At 43.8% G+C, this 17,011-nt stretch overlaps 1 protein-coding gene across 5 annotated transcripts in view; it reads right to left on the minus strand.

Annotated features, from left to right (window-relative positions):
• itprid2 (ITPR interacting domain containing 2) overlaps positions 1–17,011 on the minus strand; it is a 37,874-nt gene that overhangs the window by 7,811 nt on the left and 13,052 nt on the right. For 4 of the 5 annotated variants that reach the window (XM_084478650.1, XM_084478649.1, XM_084478647.1 and 1 more), the window contains 10 exons: positions 10,947–10,989; positions 9,551–9,640; positions 9,012–9,159; positions 6,452–6,512; positions 6,247–6,339; positions 5,551–5,965; positions 3,779–3,983; positions 2,738–2,786; positions 2,264–2,376; positions 492–2,096 (listed from right to left, as the gene is read on the minus strand). In XM_084478650.1, coding sequence (XP_084334776.1) covers positions 492–2,096; positions 2,264–2,376; positions 2,738–2,786; positions 3,779–3,983; positions 5,551–5,965; positions 6,247–6,339; positions 6,452–6,512; positions 9,012–9,159; positions 9,551–9,640; positions 10,947–10,989 — 2,822 coding nt within the window. The remainder of the gene's footprint in view (positions 1–491; positions 2,097–2,263; positions 2,377–2,737; positions 2,787–3,778; positions 3,984–5,550; positions 5,966–6,246; positions 6,340–6,451; positions 6,513–9,011; positions 9,160–9,550; positions 9,641–10,946; positions 10,990–17,011) is intronic. The other variant, XM_084478648.1, reaches the window with a different exon arrangement.

The raw sequence follows: 17,011 nt of genomic DNA on the forward strand, positions 1-17,011 counted from the left end.
CCACTCAAACGTTTATTACCAGTACCCCTACATTGATACTTTTGGTAGTCATGTCTTTCCTACTCTTTCATGAGCAACATTAAGCCTTCCATTTGCACACCGAAACATCCTATTTAAAATGCTGTCTACATTTAACCGCTCAACCCTGATTGGTCAGCTTCTCCTCATCCCAAACAGACATCAGCATGCAGTGCATATCCCCATCTCCCTACAGAGGTCTGCTAATGCCTATGCCTTTAGCAGACCTCTGTTTATAGAGATTAGCATCTTTCAAACCCTAACCCTTTATAATAGACAACCTAAACACATTATCGTAGAAACAACCTGGCCGGCTTAGGGCTGATGGCGTGTGTGTGTGTGTGTGTGTGTGTGTGTGTGTGTGTGTGTGTGTGTGTGTGTGTGTGTGTGTGTGTGTGTGTGTGTGTGTGTGTGTGTGTGTGTATGTATGTATGTGTAATATATATGAATAGTGTGCATTCTATTGAAGTTACATGGTCTAGACTCCCGACGACTCCGTGGATCTGGTGCAGGACTTCCCTTAGCTGAAGCTCGGTGCTGGAAGACCCCAGGTCAAAGCCAGGGGCCGGGGTCGGAGACATCCCAGGATGGAGCATCTGTCCTTGGACAGATGCAGGTCGTTGCTGGGGACTAAATACATAGGGCGTGACAGGATAGGGGCTATACCCATAGAAAGTATGGAGGGGCGAGATGTATTGGACAGGAGTATGATAAGGGGAAGGACTGGAGTACTCTGGGTGGCTACAATGTTGGTATTGCATCCCAGGAGTTCCAGGCAAGCTGCACAAACTGCCATGGTGAGGCATCTGCTGGCAGGAATGCTGGTGGGTTGTGGGAGTTGTAGACTGATGCATGGTAGTGTTATGGGGGTGTGTGGGAGGCAGATGCATGGCAGTGTGATGGGGGGTGTAGGGGCACAGGGGGGTGAAGCTACACGACTCGTGTTGATGGCTATAGGGGTACGGATTCAAAGGACGAGAATGCTGCTCATTGGAGGAGAGATTAGGGACACTTTGGGTGCTCCAGGAATGGGGTTGGCTACCAAGTGGTCTTTCTAGCCAATTAGGAGGAGGACTGGAGCCCTGCAGCGAACAGGAAGAGGGCGCTCGGTGGTGGAGGAGGGGTTGCTGAGCCAATAGATGATCTCGGTGGCACTTTAGTGGTTGGTTGTAAGGATCAGAGGTGGCAGGGTTTATTATAAGAGTAGAGAGACATTTGTCCAGCTCGTTGTCTGAATACGCCTCCTCCTCCTCCTGCTCCTCTCCACAGCTGTATTTGAAGGAGAAGCGTGGAGCGCTGCAGGAGGTAGGGGCATCCCTCCCAAACTGGATCTTCACCGATGACACCACCTTGGTACGGGTCAGGATAGAGGTGGGCAGAGAGGACGCCCTCTCCAGGGGAAACCGCCTCGCCCCAGCTCTTGCCTCCCCAGAGGTCTGGACCGGGGTCCAGCAGGCTGGACTCGGGCCCCTGTGCAGTGGCTGGCTGTGCTTGGCTCGATCCAGAGCCTGTTGGATCTGCACTGAGGGGGCTTGAAGCTCTGGAGGACCAGAGACCTGGGAACCAGCAGCAGATACCAGGGAACAAGCAGCAGAGACCTGGGCCCCAGGACTGGAGTCTTGGGAGGCAGGGCTATCAAACATGTGCGTCTGTAAGGAACAGTCTACAGTAGGGCTAGGTCCGGCAGGGAAACAAGGTTCTGGTTCTGATGGTTCTGTAGGGGAACCAGGATCTGGTTCTGATGGGTCTGTAGGGGAAACAGGTTCTGGTCCTGCAGAGGAACAAGGCTCTGGTCCTGCTGGTCCGCTAGGGCTACCAGGTGGTGGTTCTGAGGGCTCTTCAGGGAGAGAAGCTAGTGCCTGGGTACAGTCCTGTTGCTTGGGAGGATTGGTGGCGACTGTGTCGGTCCTCCGAATGTGGTGGACAGAATACTGAGGAACCTCTATACTGCAGGCCCTCCCACCGTCCTCTCTGTCCGCCAGGCCACCAAACATTGGCCGGTCCTGGGCCAGGGGAGTGGCCGGGTCGTTGGACGTCACAGTGGTCTCGCTGTCACAGCTGTCACTGCTCTCCTGCACCTGGATGGGACAAAAGATCGACATGGTAAGAAAAATGTAATTGACACACACACACACACAAATTAGATCAAAATATTTCATTTTATCCATCTACAATGTATTAAAATATCTAATAATAAAACAACATAATATTTATGAACAAATAATATATCTAAAAACGATATTACCATCACATGGTATCTATATGGAACTCCAACCTTGAGGGGGTTGGCGGAGTCACTGGAGGGATCCTCTGCAAAACCACTGCTGTCCGACTGCTGGCTGACTGACCGCAGGAACGCTACACACACACACACACACACACACACACACACACATAATTTGGTCGTTCATTCCTTTGAGACACTATATTATACTATAGTAGTTTATTCCTATAGTCCTTCACCAGAGGACAGGTGTATTACAGGACATGTGTGTAACAGGACAAGTGTATAACAGAACATATGTTAACAGGACAGGTGTATAACAGGACAGATGTTAACAGGGCAGGTGTGTAATAGGACAGGTGTGTAACAGGAAAGGTGTGTAACAGGACAGGTGTGTAACAGGACAGGTGTGTAACAGATGACAGGTGTGTAACAGGACAGGTATGTAACAGGACAGGTGTTAACAGGACAGGGGTGTAACAGATGACAGCTCACCACTTGCTTGGGAGGTTTGTGATGGACGGTCGTCATCGGTACTCTGAACCTGACAGAGAATGGTCACAGAAAAATTTGTAAGTAGAGAGAGTGGAGACAGATACAGTAGACATTGGATAGAGTAGTAGACAGTAGATAGAGTAGACATTAGACAGTAGATATAGTAGACATTAGACAGTAGATAGAGTAGACATTAGACAGTAGATAGAGTAGACATAAGACATTAGATATAGTAGGGAAAGTAGACATCAGACAGAGACAGCAAACACTAGAATCAGTAGCAATATTACACCACTGAAAGTAGCAACAGTAGAGATAGGAGACAGTAGAGACAATAGAGACAGTAGGGGCAGTAGGGACAGTAGAGACAGTAGAGACAGTAGAGACAGTAGGGGCAGTAGAGACAGTAGAGACAGTAGGGACAGTAGAGGCAGTAGAGGCAGTAGAGGCAGTAGGGGCAGTAGACAGTAGAGACAGTAGACAGTAGAGACAGTAGAGACAGTAGGGGCAGTAGAGACAGTAGGGGCAGTAGAGACAGTAGAGACAGTAGGGGCAGTAGAGACAGTAGAGACAGTAGAGAAAGTAGGGACAGTAGGGACAGTAGGGACAGTAGAGACAGTAGAGACAGTAGGGACAGTAGAGACAGTAGGGGCAGTAGGGGCAGTAGGGGCAGTAGAGGCAGTAGGGGCAGTAGGGGCAGTAGGGGTAGTAGAGGCAGTAGAGACAGTAGAGACAGTAGGGGCAGTAGAGGCAGTAGAGGCAGTAGGGGCAGTAGAGACAGTAGGGACAGTAGGGACAGTAGAGACATAGCAGAGCTACAGCCTACGTTTTACTGTATTCGTGGTGAGACGGTGATCCAGCATGCAGAACACGTACACCTCGTAGTGCCTGCTGGGACTTGTAGTGTCACGGCCACCAGAGTAAGAGAGGCAGGCCTCATCAAAGGACGGGCGGGCTAGGAGCTAGGAGCTAGGAGCTAGGAGCTGGCGAGACTGTAGCCCTGAGGAGTGATTGGTAGGAGTCGTGTAGAGGCTGGCCTACCTCTTCCATCTCGAAGGAGTCCTTGGTGTATTGCTTCAGCTGAGTCAGCAGGGGGAGCAGGGGAGCCAGGCTGACCGGTTTCTCTGGGGTGGATGTCCGGTTCCTCCCTGGTTCTAACACTGGATCCCTGGTCCTCTCCTGTAGAATGGTCCCCTCCAGGACAGCTGTGTCTCCATTGGCTGGGGACCGCGGGCGGGGCTGTATGCTGGGGGACGAGAGATGGCTCACATGGGTTACATGTTCTATTAGACAATACATATCTCCTATGTGAGAGAATGAACCTGTTCTATTAGACAATACATATCTCCTATGTGAGAGAATTAACATGTTCTATTAGACAATACATATCTCCTATGTGAGAGAATTAACATGTTCTACCCATAAGAGACAATTTGCATATGCTATGTGAGACAATGGTTCCACAGGTTCCACATGAGATCATTAAAATGTTCTATAGAAGACCATTATTATGTTCAATTAGATAAATAACGTGTTCTACATGAGATCATTAACATGTTCTACATGATAATACACTTGTTTAAGGAGATACTTGACATTATATGGGATTATGAACACATTCTACATGAGATAATAAACCTGTTCTGTTTGAGATAATTAAGGTGGTCTATGTTGATATAAAATGTTGATATAGAAAATCAACATTTAGAAAATCCACTCTGTCAGATCATTTCCATGTTCCAAGTGAGAAAATGAACATGTTAGAAATTAAATGATAAAAATATTCTGAGATAATGGACATGTACTACATGAGATAAACATAATGAACATGTTCTGTATGAGATTATAAACCTATTCTATGAGATAATTTGACATGTTCTATATGAAATCATTAACATGTTCTATATGAGATCATTAACATGTTCTATATGAGATCATTAACATGTTCTATATGAGTTCATTAACATGTTCTATATGAGTTCATTAACATGTTCTATACAAGATAATTAACATGATTTATATGAGATCATTAACATGATTTATATGAGATCATTAACATGTTTTATGAGAATGCTTTACTGCAGGATAATAAACATGCTATACATGAGATCATTTACATATTCTAGATAATTATTATTTATATTAGATCAATAATAGAACAGATCAGATAGGAACTAGTTTAACGGGCACCAATAATACCACCAGGTGTGAGTGTGATTAGCCAGTACAAGCCGTACAAGCCATTTTAAACACTAAAATTGCAAGAACGAATCACTATTAATGACTTTAAAACTCGGCTCACAAGTTTTTTTAATTGCAAAGTTTGGAGTGTGTAAATGTTTCACTGCATGTTATGATCATCACTAAATTGTTATTTTAGTGTGTATCCGCCTCCTCCTCCTTCACCCTCTGGACTGTGTTTGTCTCTTTTCCTCATGTCTCTGCTTTCTTTTTAGGTTTGTCTTATATTTCACTATATTTTACTGCTGCCATTTTGGACAGGCCTTCCTCGAAAAAGAGGTCATTTGATCTCAAGCAATTCTTGCCTGGTAAAATAATGGTTAATAAATAAAATATATATCTTAGTAACATCAGTAGTGAGCGCGTGCACCATTCTAGATCAGTCTCCCAGCTTACCCAGCGGACTGTAGCAAACGTTGCTCATCTATCCATCATGCATCTAGGTGGACACGCCCACTTGTGATGTCACAGGCAGAGGGAAAGGCAGATTTTCAAACGCCTTGCACTGGCTAATCACACTCACACCTGGAGGTATAATAGTCTCCGTCTGTCTGCCAGCTCTCCTTCGGTACCTGGTGTCTGGCTGTCCATCCGTCATCTCCAGACCACCATTAGCTTCCTCGCTGACAGTCTTCATAGAGTGTGCTTTCACCTGGTGGTGAGACTGGTAGCCCCTGCCTTCTCCACCGCTAAAGGGTGCGGTACGGCCCTCTCCTCCACTAGGGGGTGCTATCGTGCTCCCACTTTCTCCACCACTAAAGGTTGCAGTACTCCCCTCTCCTCCACTAGGGGGTACTATCGTGCTCCCACTTTCTCCACCACTAAAGGGTGCTGTATCCCCCTCTCCTCCACTAGGGGACTGGGATGTCCCCAGCAGGTTGTGTTTCGTGAGGCTCTTCTTGAGGATTTTAGCAACATGTAGAGCAGAGTTATTCCTCTTTAGTGGAGAGGGTAACACCTGCCCTTCACCTCCTCCTCCCTCTCCTCCTACGAGCAAAACAACAAAGGCCAAAGGTCAACGTTAAACACAAACCTCAATGGGCCTTATTCAACAAACGGCAATTCTTGGTTCTAATGCTAGCTAGGAAATTAACCCTTTTCCCCCCTCAGCTAGCGTTTAGGACCAAGATGGCCGCTAGGTGCATACAGCCCATAATGAGGACAACTCAAAACATCTGGAACTTTAGGACTACTACTAAGCAGTAACCGCCACAGGGTTGTACAGCTATTAGACTGTGAGGACACAGGGAGAGGACGGTCGTGTTTACCTATGCGGTGTAGCGGCTGGCCCGACACATGACTGTATAACTGGAAGAACTCGTTGGCTACCGTCGTCAAAACCTCGATCTGTCTGAACCGACCTGAGGCACAAGACAGAGAGCTGGTTCAGCGTGTTAGGGAAAACGCACGCACACACGCATGCACGCACGCACGCACACGCACACACACACACACACAGTACACAGTACACACTTGTGAGAGCGTAGTTTGGGTTCTCCAGCTCCAACCGTTGGAGTTGAGCCTCGAGGTACACCTGCAGGCAGAGATGAATAATATTAATATCAATACTCATCATCCTCATGATCCTTATCCTCATCGTCAAACCACTTCTCCGGGGTCGGGTCGTGGGGGGAGCTGCTCCAGCGGCCCTTTCCCGGGCCGCATTGAGCAGCTCTGACGGGGGGATCCCGAGGCGTTCCCAGGTCAGTGTTGAGATATAATCTCCCCACCTAGTCCTGGGTCCTCCCCGAGGTCTCCTCCCCACTGGTCGTGCCTGGAACCCCTCCCAAGGGAGGCGCCCAGTGGGCATCCTGACCAGATGAACCACCTCAACTAGGGAAACCACCTCAACTTAGGGAAACTTCCTGCCTATATTGCATCATTGTTAGACTGGTATTCAAGCCCCTACCAGACACGGACTGGCAGGTTGGCTTTAAAGATCCCTCAAGTCCGTACTGAGCTAGGGAAAACTGCTTTTAGTTTTTATGCCCCATCAGCCTGGAATACCCTGCAGCATGAGCTAGGTATTAACACCTTGGTTCCATTTAACCTTTTTAAGACATTGCTCAAAGACCACCTGTCTCATTTATGTAATTGTTTTAATTAATTGTGTTTGTGGTTATTTATATGTTTTATTTGTCTCTGTTTTTCTTTCTGCTCTTAACATTGTATCCTCTGTTATCTAAATCTATGTTTTATTTATGCTCCTTGTATTTTACTCGACATCATTGCAAATGAGGGCTTTGCCCTCAATGAATTTTCGAGTTTAAATAAATCAAATCAAATCAAATCAACTGACTGATGGCTGGGCTGTGTCTGTGTTGTGATGATATGATATCATCACAACAATCATATACCCAGGTGCACCTCCAGTGGGGTATATACTACGAACCTCGATTAGTGGGTTAGCGAGGTATGTTGCGCTCAAAGTCTGGGTTAGCTGGGACACGAAAGTCGCTCTATTTTAGCGTCGCTGTATCACCATGGTGACTTATGCTGCCAACCAAAACTGGTCGGGAGGAGGTTATCAGCTCATATTTTCAGGTTAGATCGGTGTGCGCAGCTTCCTAGCCCCTCTTTTTACAATGGCATCACCATTTGTGGTTGTTCCCGTGGACCTCGGAGCCCGTATCGTACAGGGGTCTCTCCGGAGACAGAGGGTCTCTTACGGGACAGATCCAATCCCTTGGCATTGCCTGAGAATATTCTTCATGAGAGATACAGTTTCTCATCAGAGGGTATTCACTATTCGATCGTCCTTGTTGGACCTTATGAAGGGAATGCTACACAAAGAAGCCGTACACTTACTGTTGCGAAAAAATACGGTGTGCCGTGCTATTCGCAAGGTTGTAGCTGCGCTCAATACATTGCTGAATGTGTTTGTGGTGTTTCCTAGATTTTTGCCCAGTCAAACTGTCAAGGAAGGATTTTATACACTTTCAGGAAAAGAAAACATCCACCTCCGTGAGAGAGTGGTAGAGTGGAGGTAGAGAGTGGTAAAGTGGAGGTAGAGAGTGGTAGAGTGGAGGTAGAGAGTGGTAGAGTGGAGGTAGAGAGTGGTAGAGTGGAGGTAGAGAGTGGTAGAGTGGAGGTAGAGAGTGGTAGAGTGGAGGTAGCGCGTCAGTCTTGAATCTCTGCGTGCGGGGTTTGTCTCCCAAGTGATGTGCATTTATGTGTAGCTTAAAAAGTCGCAATTCTTATGTCATATGGAATACTTATTCCCCAAAGGTTATGGAATTATATTTTTGTGCTTATTTCAAACTTGAACCCATGTTCTCAAGGCCGTGCTGGCACCACATCTAGATAGGGGTAAAAGGCATGATGATGGACAGGCGAGATTTGAGCCCCGGTGGCTGGCGTTGGGGTATTATACTAATCCACTACGCCACCACCGCTACCGCTCAACAGTTGAAAACATATGCTTTACATTTCTTACTGAATTTAAACTGAATTCCCTAAATTAGTATAAAGAATAAAGGAGGTTGGACGTTGCTTTTGCATTTTGAAATCATCATCACAGGATTAATGGCGAACAATTCTGCATTTGGCAGTTATTTTTTAGACAATATGCAGAATCTTTTCACTTACGAATTTACATGATCTGCTGTTTTTTGCCAGCAAGCCTCTCTAGCCTTATTATGTGCAACTGTGTCGCCCCTAGCTGTTATCTGATTCTTGAACTGCTCATAGGAGTTCATCATAACTATCTGTTCCTCTTGAGTGAAATATACTGCTCTTCATCTATCCATTTTGTAAAGGTGAGAAAAATTATGCGATTATGCTGCCCCTACTTTCATGGGAACACGCATTGAAACAAAAGCGGAAAACCTGACTTGACAAATTCACTCGTAAGTGAGTTTTGTGGTACCATTTAACTCTGATTGCGAGTTTCGTATTTGTCGATCCAGATTATACCAAGAAAGCCTGGGTATGTTCAGCGCGCTTCGTAGTATACCCCACTGGTGGAGATGAGTATCACAACACAACACCAGACAGGTATAAGGCCCAACAGGGCTAAGAGAGGGAACAGCACCGTGATATCGATGCCTTGGGCCCCCGATGTGTTGCTGAAGAAGCGAGAGGGGATCTTAGAGGCCAAGTCCGGCTCCTCTCGACCAAAACCCAGATTCAACAGGATCTCCTCTGGGTCTTCTTCATAAAGATCCAGCAACTCAGACACGCTGCAGACACAGAGACAAGCAATCAGACACAGAGACAGACCATTAGACACAGAGACAGACCATCAGACACAGAGACAGACCATCAGACACAGACCATCAGACACAGAGACAGACCATCAGACACAGAGACAGACCATTAGACACAGAGACAGACCATCAGACACAGAGACAGACCATCAGACACAGACCATCAGACACAGACCATCAGACACAGAGACAGACCATCAGACACAGACCATCAGACACAGAGACAGACCATCAGACACAGAGACAGACCATCAGACACAGACCATCAGACACAGAGACAGACCATCAGACACAGACCATCAGATAGACTTTATGATGGACATGCAGACAGACAGGTGACCCTGACTGGAGACAGTCGGTGTACCTGGAGACAGCGCTGCTCTTCCCAGAGCCGGTGGAGTTGATGCTCCTTCCTCTCTGTTGGTACTGGATCCTCTTCTCCTGGACACCAAAACTACACAGAGCATTCTTATCACTATTACTATTGTTATTATTAGTAATAACTCACGATTATTACAATAAGTATGGTCAACATCTTCATTACTATTAGTATTTGCGATGCAGTGATCAGGTTCTTTTTAGGCCGACACCAATCACCGATATTTCTAATGTGTGATCAGCTGGTTTCGTTAAGATTTAGTTTTTGTTATGTAGGCATGGTTAAGTGAAGCTTATGTCTATGGTTAAGTGAAGCTTATGTCTATGGTTAAATGAAGCCTGTGTCTATGGTTAAGTTAGTAAGTAAGTATATGTATGAATTATTTTAAAGCAGGTCATTATTTAAGCACAATATTAATGGTCTCAGTGATATAATGATGGTGCGTCTTGTGCACAATATTTTGATATCTCCTCCTGCAATTGGCAAATTTCAGCGATCAATGGTGTGTTTAGGGTGTCTATGTAAGGGATAATGTATAGAACGCCGGTCATCATTGGGAAAATAAGCCCCGACAGGGCGAACCGGACGTCTTGCTTCGGTGTCTTGCTTCGCCCTGAAGGGGCTTATTTTAGATAATGACGTTCTATACATTATCCCGCTTATTACACGCCTACTTGCCAAAATGAAAAAATAACTTCACACGGTGTGACTTTTTACAATTTATTTGTTACCAGCATTCGTAGTGTTGATCAGCAGAGAAATAGTCCGCCAAAGACGTTGACGTCGCTTAGCAACCGAATACGCTGGGGTTGATAAGTTACCGGACTACTTGCGGAGTGATACGAAAGACGTGAATCAGAGGCAAAAAATCCACTTTCCTTGACAGAGGTGATTATATGCTTAGTAACTGTCAATTATCGAAAATTAATTGACCGCTGGAAGTCGGGAAGGCCCATGCAAGTGAACGGAGCATTCCACAGCATTAAGTGTAATAATGGCTGATAATGTTTGGTGTTTGGTTAAATTTTTTTATAAGTCATTGTTCATGTTGTCCGAATAGCCTATGCTACAGCAATCAATATAATTGAAATAATGATGCACGAAACTAAAGTCATTATCAGTCAAAAGTTGAGTTTCTCAATGTATGTTGGATTCAACTCAAGATCATTGCACAGTACGTAAAATAACAGTAAAATAACCTTGAAAATTTTAAATATAGCCCCTAACCCAGATGGTAAGTCAGAGAGAAAGAGCGAAAGAGCGAAAGAGAGAAAGAGAGAGAGAGAGAGAGAGAGAGAGCAAGAGCATCAGACCAACATCCAGAAAGGTCAACAGATACACCCTCTCTCATATAAAACAAGAGAACAGGACCAGAACTTACCAGATGGGTTCAGCTTTGGCATCAAGGGACCGAAGATGCTTAGCTGAAAACAAGAGTTGTTTCAAATAATTCAAACAGGTGAGACAGATGATATGTGAGACAAGTGAGAGAAAAACAGGTCCAATGTGTGGTGAGACAGGAAATAAACAATGACAGTTTACCTCAGGGTGATTGAGTCGATTGGAGCAATCTGTAGCTATAAGGCTAGCTGTAGCTATGGGGTTAGCTGTAGGTATGGAGCTAACTATCTATGTGGCTAGCTGTAGGTATGACGCTAACTAACTCATAGCCAAGAGATAAGCTAAGATAAGATAATCCTTTATTAGTCCCACAGTGGGGAAATTTGCAGTGTACAGCAGCAAAGAGCAAAGACGATAGTACAAATAAAGAAATAAAGACGACAGTAGTGCAAAATACAATACAGGAAAATTTACACATAATACAAATAACAGACTATGTACAACAGTGCACTTGTGCATAATTGGTAGTGTGTGTGTGTGTGTGTGTGTGTGTGTGTGTGTGTGTGTGTGTGTGTGTGTGTGTGTGTGTGTGTGTGTGTGTGTGTGTGTGTGTGTGTGTGCAGTGGCGGTTCTACATTGAATTACGCCCCGGGCGAGACCCACCCACGCCAGGTCGCGCCCCCCCCCCCCCCCCCCGGGGGGGGGGCGCGATTACGGGCTGGCGGAGTTGTTGATGGGGGGGCGCGATTACGGGCTGGTGGAGTTGTTGACGGGGGGGCGCGATTACGGGCTGGTGGAGTTGTTGACGGGGGGGCGCGATTACGGGCTGGCGGAGTTGTTGACGGGGGGGCTATTATCGATAATAGAAAATGCGCAGATAATTTTTTTTCTTGTGTGCTCCTGCTGCCCCCCCTGTAATGCCGCCCCGGAGTCTGACTGCTGCAGGAAGGACCGTCCTGCAGTACCTCTCTGTCAAACGCCGCGGAGTCTCACTGAAGGTGCTGAGCAGTGATGTAAGTGTCCCGTGAAGGGGGTGGGACGCATTCTAATGTGTGCTAACTGTAGCTAAGTGTAGCTATGGGGCTAGGTGTAGCTATGGGGCTAGGTGTAGCTATGGGGCTAGCTGTAGCTATGGAGCTAGGTATATCTATGGGGCTAGGTGTAACTATGGGGCTAGGTGTAACTATGGAGCTAGCTGTAGCAATGGGGCTAGGTGTAGGTATGTGATGCGTTGTACTGAGAGTAGGGCAGGGATGGTATTGACTTTTAGTACCACTGTCAAAAAGCAAAGGAGCTATTTTCTTAGATGGTTAGAGTTCTCAACAGCATGGGTTGTCATTATTCGTTCATTCCTATAATCAGTGGTGCAGTCTAGTTTTTTGTAGTGGGTATACTGTGATTCCCTCCTAGCCTCTTCCACACCCGTCCTACCACCACCACACCCACTGTCGCATACAGTAGCCTACAACCACCATAAGTCATTGAGATTATTCAACACTAGATATTGTCATCAGTTTCTAGGACATTAAACAGTCAAATTAAAATTACCATTAGGCACTAGCATCAAATAAACTATAAAGAATCAATAAATAAATACTTGTTGGCTATATAAACACTGTATTACTGTATATGTCACCAGCCTGGCGCGATACTAATGTGCGAAGGAGACGACGACGACGGGATACTTGAGTCTGTCCTGTGCAATAAAGTTTTAGAGTTTTAGAGACAAGAAAAAGAGTTGGTAATTTGTCAAACAATTACAACTCAATAAAATAAAATAACCTATATAAGAAACAATAAATGCGAAAATACTAAATAAAAACATGTAGACTATGTTTCCCATACAAAAATACTTAAATAATAAATTAAGATAAATAAAACATATCAGCAAATGTTCTAAGACGTATTATTGTTATTGTTATTATCAATGACACTCTATGACACTTGGAATCCGCCACAAGCGTGGCTATCACAAAGCTAACCATTGCGGACGTCGCAGAGCACCAGTGATGGGAATAACGGCGTTATAAGTACCGGCGTTAGTAACGCCGGGGGGGGGGGGGTATTATCGATAATAGAAAATGCGGATCATTTTCTTTCTTGTGTGTCTCGTTTTTCGCCCGTGCCTAAAACCGCCACTGCTTAATGCTAAAGCCCAGTTCAGACCCAAGATTCGCGACGCAACTGCTTGCAACTCGCAACTCCTTGCGACGAGACGGGCTGAGACGTTCTAAAAACTGGGCAGTTCACACTGCTGCACCGGGCGGCGATTAGTTTTATTTTTATTTTGGTTGAGAGTAGGCTAGAGTTGCTGTGTTTCGCCATTCTCCACTACTTCTGCATTGTAGTAATTCGCTGGAGCTTAGTTTGTTTAGATCCCGCTAGTTGGATACATTGCATTCTTTCGTAGTGGCGACTTCTCTGCAAGGGAAGCTCGGCTTCACCTAAAATTTAGAAAATTAAATGGTCAGATATATACTGTTGTGTTAACATTTCATTGATTAAAAATGCGTTAGAACACGTCCATCTCGAAGACGAGTCCGTTCAGAATCAGCTGCTTACCGCAGGTCGACTGACTCGATTTCCTTCTCATACACTTACGTGTTTAATTTGCATGTGTTTAGACAGATGGGCGCGCACACACACACGCACCAAGCATCACCCGCATTCATTCATTCTATTAAATACTCACTCGCGGTAAAACTATGTTTTCTCACGAACAAATACTCATCAATCTTAAAAGTAATGGGCTTGTACACGATGTCTGGGCCAAGAACATATGTGTTTGCTGTATGGTGTTTGCAGATGCATTGATTTAAAAGTACAACTTACCGCTGTATCAGCTGTTCTTTCCCAAATCATTTAACCAATCATTTACCCTAAAACTAGATTTTGTTTTGGAAGCCTGGAATATACTTTGCTCGAATGTATTATTGTTATTATTATATTGAAAAAAAATGTTTCCACAATCCACACGCTATTTCTATGCAGTTTCACACGTATGAATAATCTTTGACATCATAATATTTAACATGCAAGTGTAGTGGTGCCTGGTTGCTGCAGGGGAAAATCAGCTTTGCGCCGGGTGCAAACTAGCAACGACACATCCGTCGGTGTAGAAAGTCAATTGCGCCGGGCGCAAGATAGGGCCCTTCTTCTGTTTGGTGCACATGGCTAATTTGCATACGCGCACAGGACTGTCAGAATGGGAACATGTCGGAATGGGAACATGTCGGACTGGCAGCATTACGGGGGCGCGATTTCGGGCTGGCGGAGTTACATTTAAAAATCGCGTTCAAGTAAAAATAAATAAGAAAAGCGGAATCAATTTGTGGCGCTCGTTGTTCAATCTGTGGCGCAGCGCCACACATTGGCCTATGTGTGGGGAAACACTGCAAGTAGTCCAAAAGCAGCTTTCTTTAAATGGAAATATAGCCATTACTTTTCCCTCCAAGAAATTAAGGGGACAAGTGTAAGCATGAAATGCACATTATGCCCTGGAGTCAAGTACCTGTCCACGTCGTTGTCGAGTAATTCCAATTTAATGAAGGATGGGGAGAATGGAATGAAGATTGGATGACTCGGGTGGATGGATGGATTGATTGATGATGATGAATGGATAGAAGAGTGAATGAATGCATGGATGGATAGATGAATGAATGAGTGAATGTTCATGCTAAAGTTGGATACAGTATGTCTACCTGTTGTCTAAAGTTGTGCTTCATCTTATTAGATTTGCAGTAATATATTTTTTGTACATTGCTTAGAGAGCATCATTTAATTTTGCCTGGCTGCGGCCTATTTAGGTGAAATTGTCAATGGCCGGAGAAAGCGATTTCTTTTTGTATTTTTTTTATTATTCTCAATGTATTACATGTTCATATTTGGATGTTTTTCTATACATTGCACTTTTCAGTAATATTGAAAGCACTTATTGTTACACAGTTGACTGTTCTATGTCTTCGAGGAAGAAATCACTTACATTGCGTAAAACCATATGTATAGTATGTCTACTGTTTTTTTCCCTAATTTACACTACAAAGAGTAAATATATTTATTATTTATTTTTGGTACATTGCTTTACAAGCATCATTTATTTTTGCTTAGTTGTGTCCTGTTGAGGTTCAATAAATATCAAGTTCCAAAAGATATATTGGGTAGTCTCACATTCCCACAGCAACGTTAAAATTGTTTAGATTTGTGCACTGTGGATTTCTGTTTGTAATGTATTGAGTATTCATTTCATTATAATACTCAGATTTATCATAAATAATTGAACACACATGTTTTTTTAAGTTCTTTCGAAGAGGGATGGAGATGGGATCCAAATTATTTGACACATCAGTATTTAAAAATTATTTGAAAGTAACGCAATAGTTACTTTCCAAAGTAAATAGTTACTTTTATAGTTTGTAACTCAGTTACTACTTTAGTTTACTTTCTGGGAGAAGTAACTAGTACTTTAACTAATTACTTTTTTTGAGTAACTTGCCCAACACTGCAGAGCATAAAGTCAATATTTAAACTAGAAACACAATGTCAAGCTTAAACGTTTATTTCTTGTTCCACGTGCGCTAAAATGATTGTTCTATATATTGGGTGTTTGTCTGTGGGGACCACCGTTTATATGCCTAGAAGCTAGGTGCTTGCTAATGCTACATATCCGGGTGTACTCCCGGTAGAAGCTAAATGCTAAAAACAATAGTATATAGTAAAAACAATAGCCTGTCCAATAGTAATTAGGGGCGAGGGAGGGCCATCAGACTTGTCACTCAAACCTGCACGCCAGTAGTAAGGAGAGTTGATTCATGATATATTAGTCGAGCTGAGGTTGACAACGCACAGGTTGAATTTATGAAAGTATGTACGTTCTGTGACAGAACTTTGATTCATAAAATTAACAGAATTTCCGCCACTAACGAAATTGATACGTGTCATTGCGCATTTCTAAGTGGGCATACGGAAATGCTGGAGCTTTCTTAATGGGTATACGGCGTATACCTACGTATCACGTAGACTACACCACTGCCTATAATCATATCACAAGAAAGGTTTTTGACGGTTTAGTTAGATGCGCACCGCTGTGATTTTAGTTTGACGATATTCAATATTTCTTACTATCAGATCGCTGATATTTATATTCAATGTTTTCTAAAGGATTAGAAATAAGAGTGAAACATGTTCCAATGTGTAAAGAAGACTGGGCTCTCAAGGAGCTGTGGAGATTAGGAAACAAAAGGAACACAAACGTCAAACAGATATCGTTGTAGGTGTGTCCTTAAGGTTTTTTTTAAACATAATTAAACGATTCAATCACATCACACAGGGCAATATTATTTGACTTACTACCTTTAGGGCCCTATCTTGCACCCAGCGCAATTGACTTTGATTTTCCCCCACAGCAAACTCACGCCACTACACTTGTGCCCTTGAGAGGCGTGTCGGCGAAAAGCAGAAGCGTGTTCCGCCGCAAATGATACATGGTGCTACTTTTGTGATCCAAAAAGGAATTGCGCCACTGACCGGCAAATACCTGGTCTAAATGCACTAGCGGATAGCGCAGTTGGTGTTGCTATTTTGACGTGCTATTTTGTCGAAACTGCAATATAAGCTTACACATTAGCCTAATTTAAATATTATGATGTCATATTGTTCATATGTGTGAAACTGCATAGAAATAGCATGTGGAAACTTTTTTTTTTTTCCATGGGAACTGCATGAAAGAACACTGTAGTAGGCTAATGCCATGCGTTAAAATAATAATAATAATAATAATAATAATAACAATAATAAACTTGAGCAAAGTATATCCCAGCCTTCCAAAACAAAATCTTGTTTTAGGGTAAATGATAACGTTGGTCAAATTATTTGGGAAAGATATAATAAAGAGATAATACAGTCCATGGCAATGTATATTAATGGGGGGACACATGCATATTATGAACACAAGTCGATAACAATAATGTATACAATACTGATAACAAACGATGTTTGTTCATGTATTGCCGCATATCATTAAATAGACCCACAGTTGCAGCCACAGGACCGCATATCATATGTGTTAAGTTCTCTTTGCTGACGAGTGTTTCTTAAGTTGTAGAATAA

This window comes from Micromesistius poutassou (assembly GCF_964030765.1).
Source record: "Micromesistius poutassou genome assembly, chromosome: 14".
Taxonomy (NCBI): domain Eukaryota; kingdom Metazoa; phylum Chordata; class Actinopteri; order Gadiformes; family Gadidae; genus Micromesistius; species Micromesistius poutassou.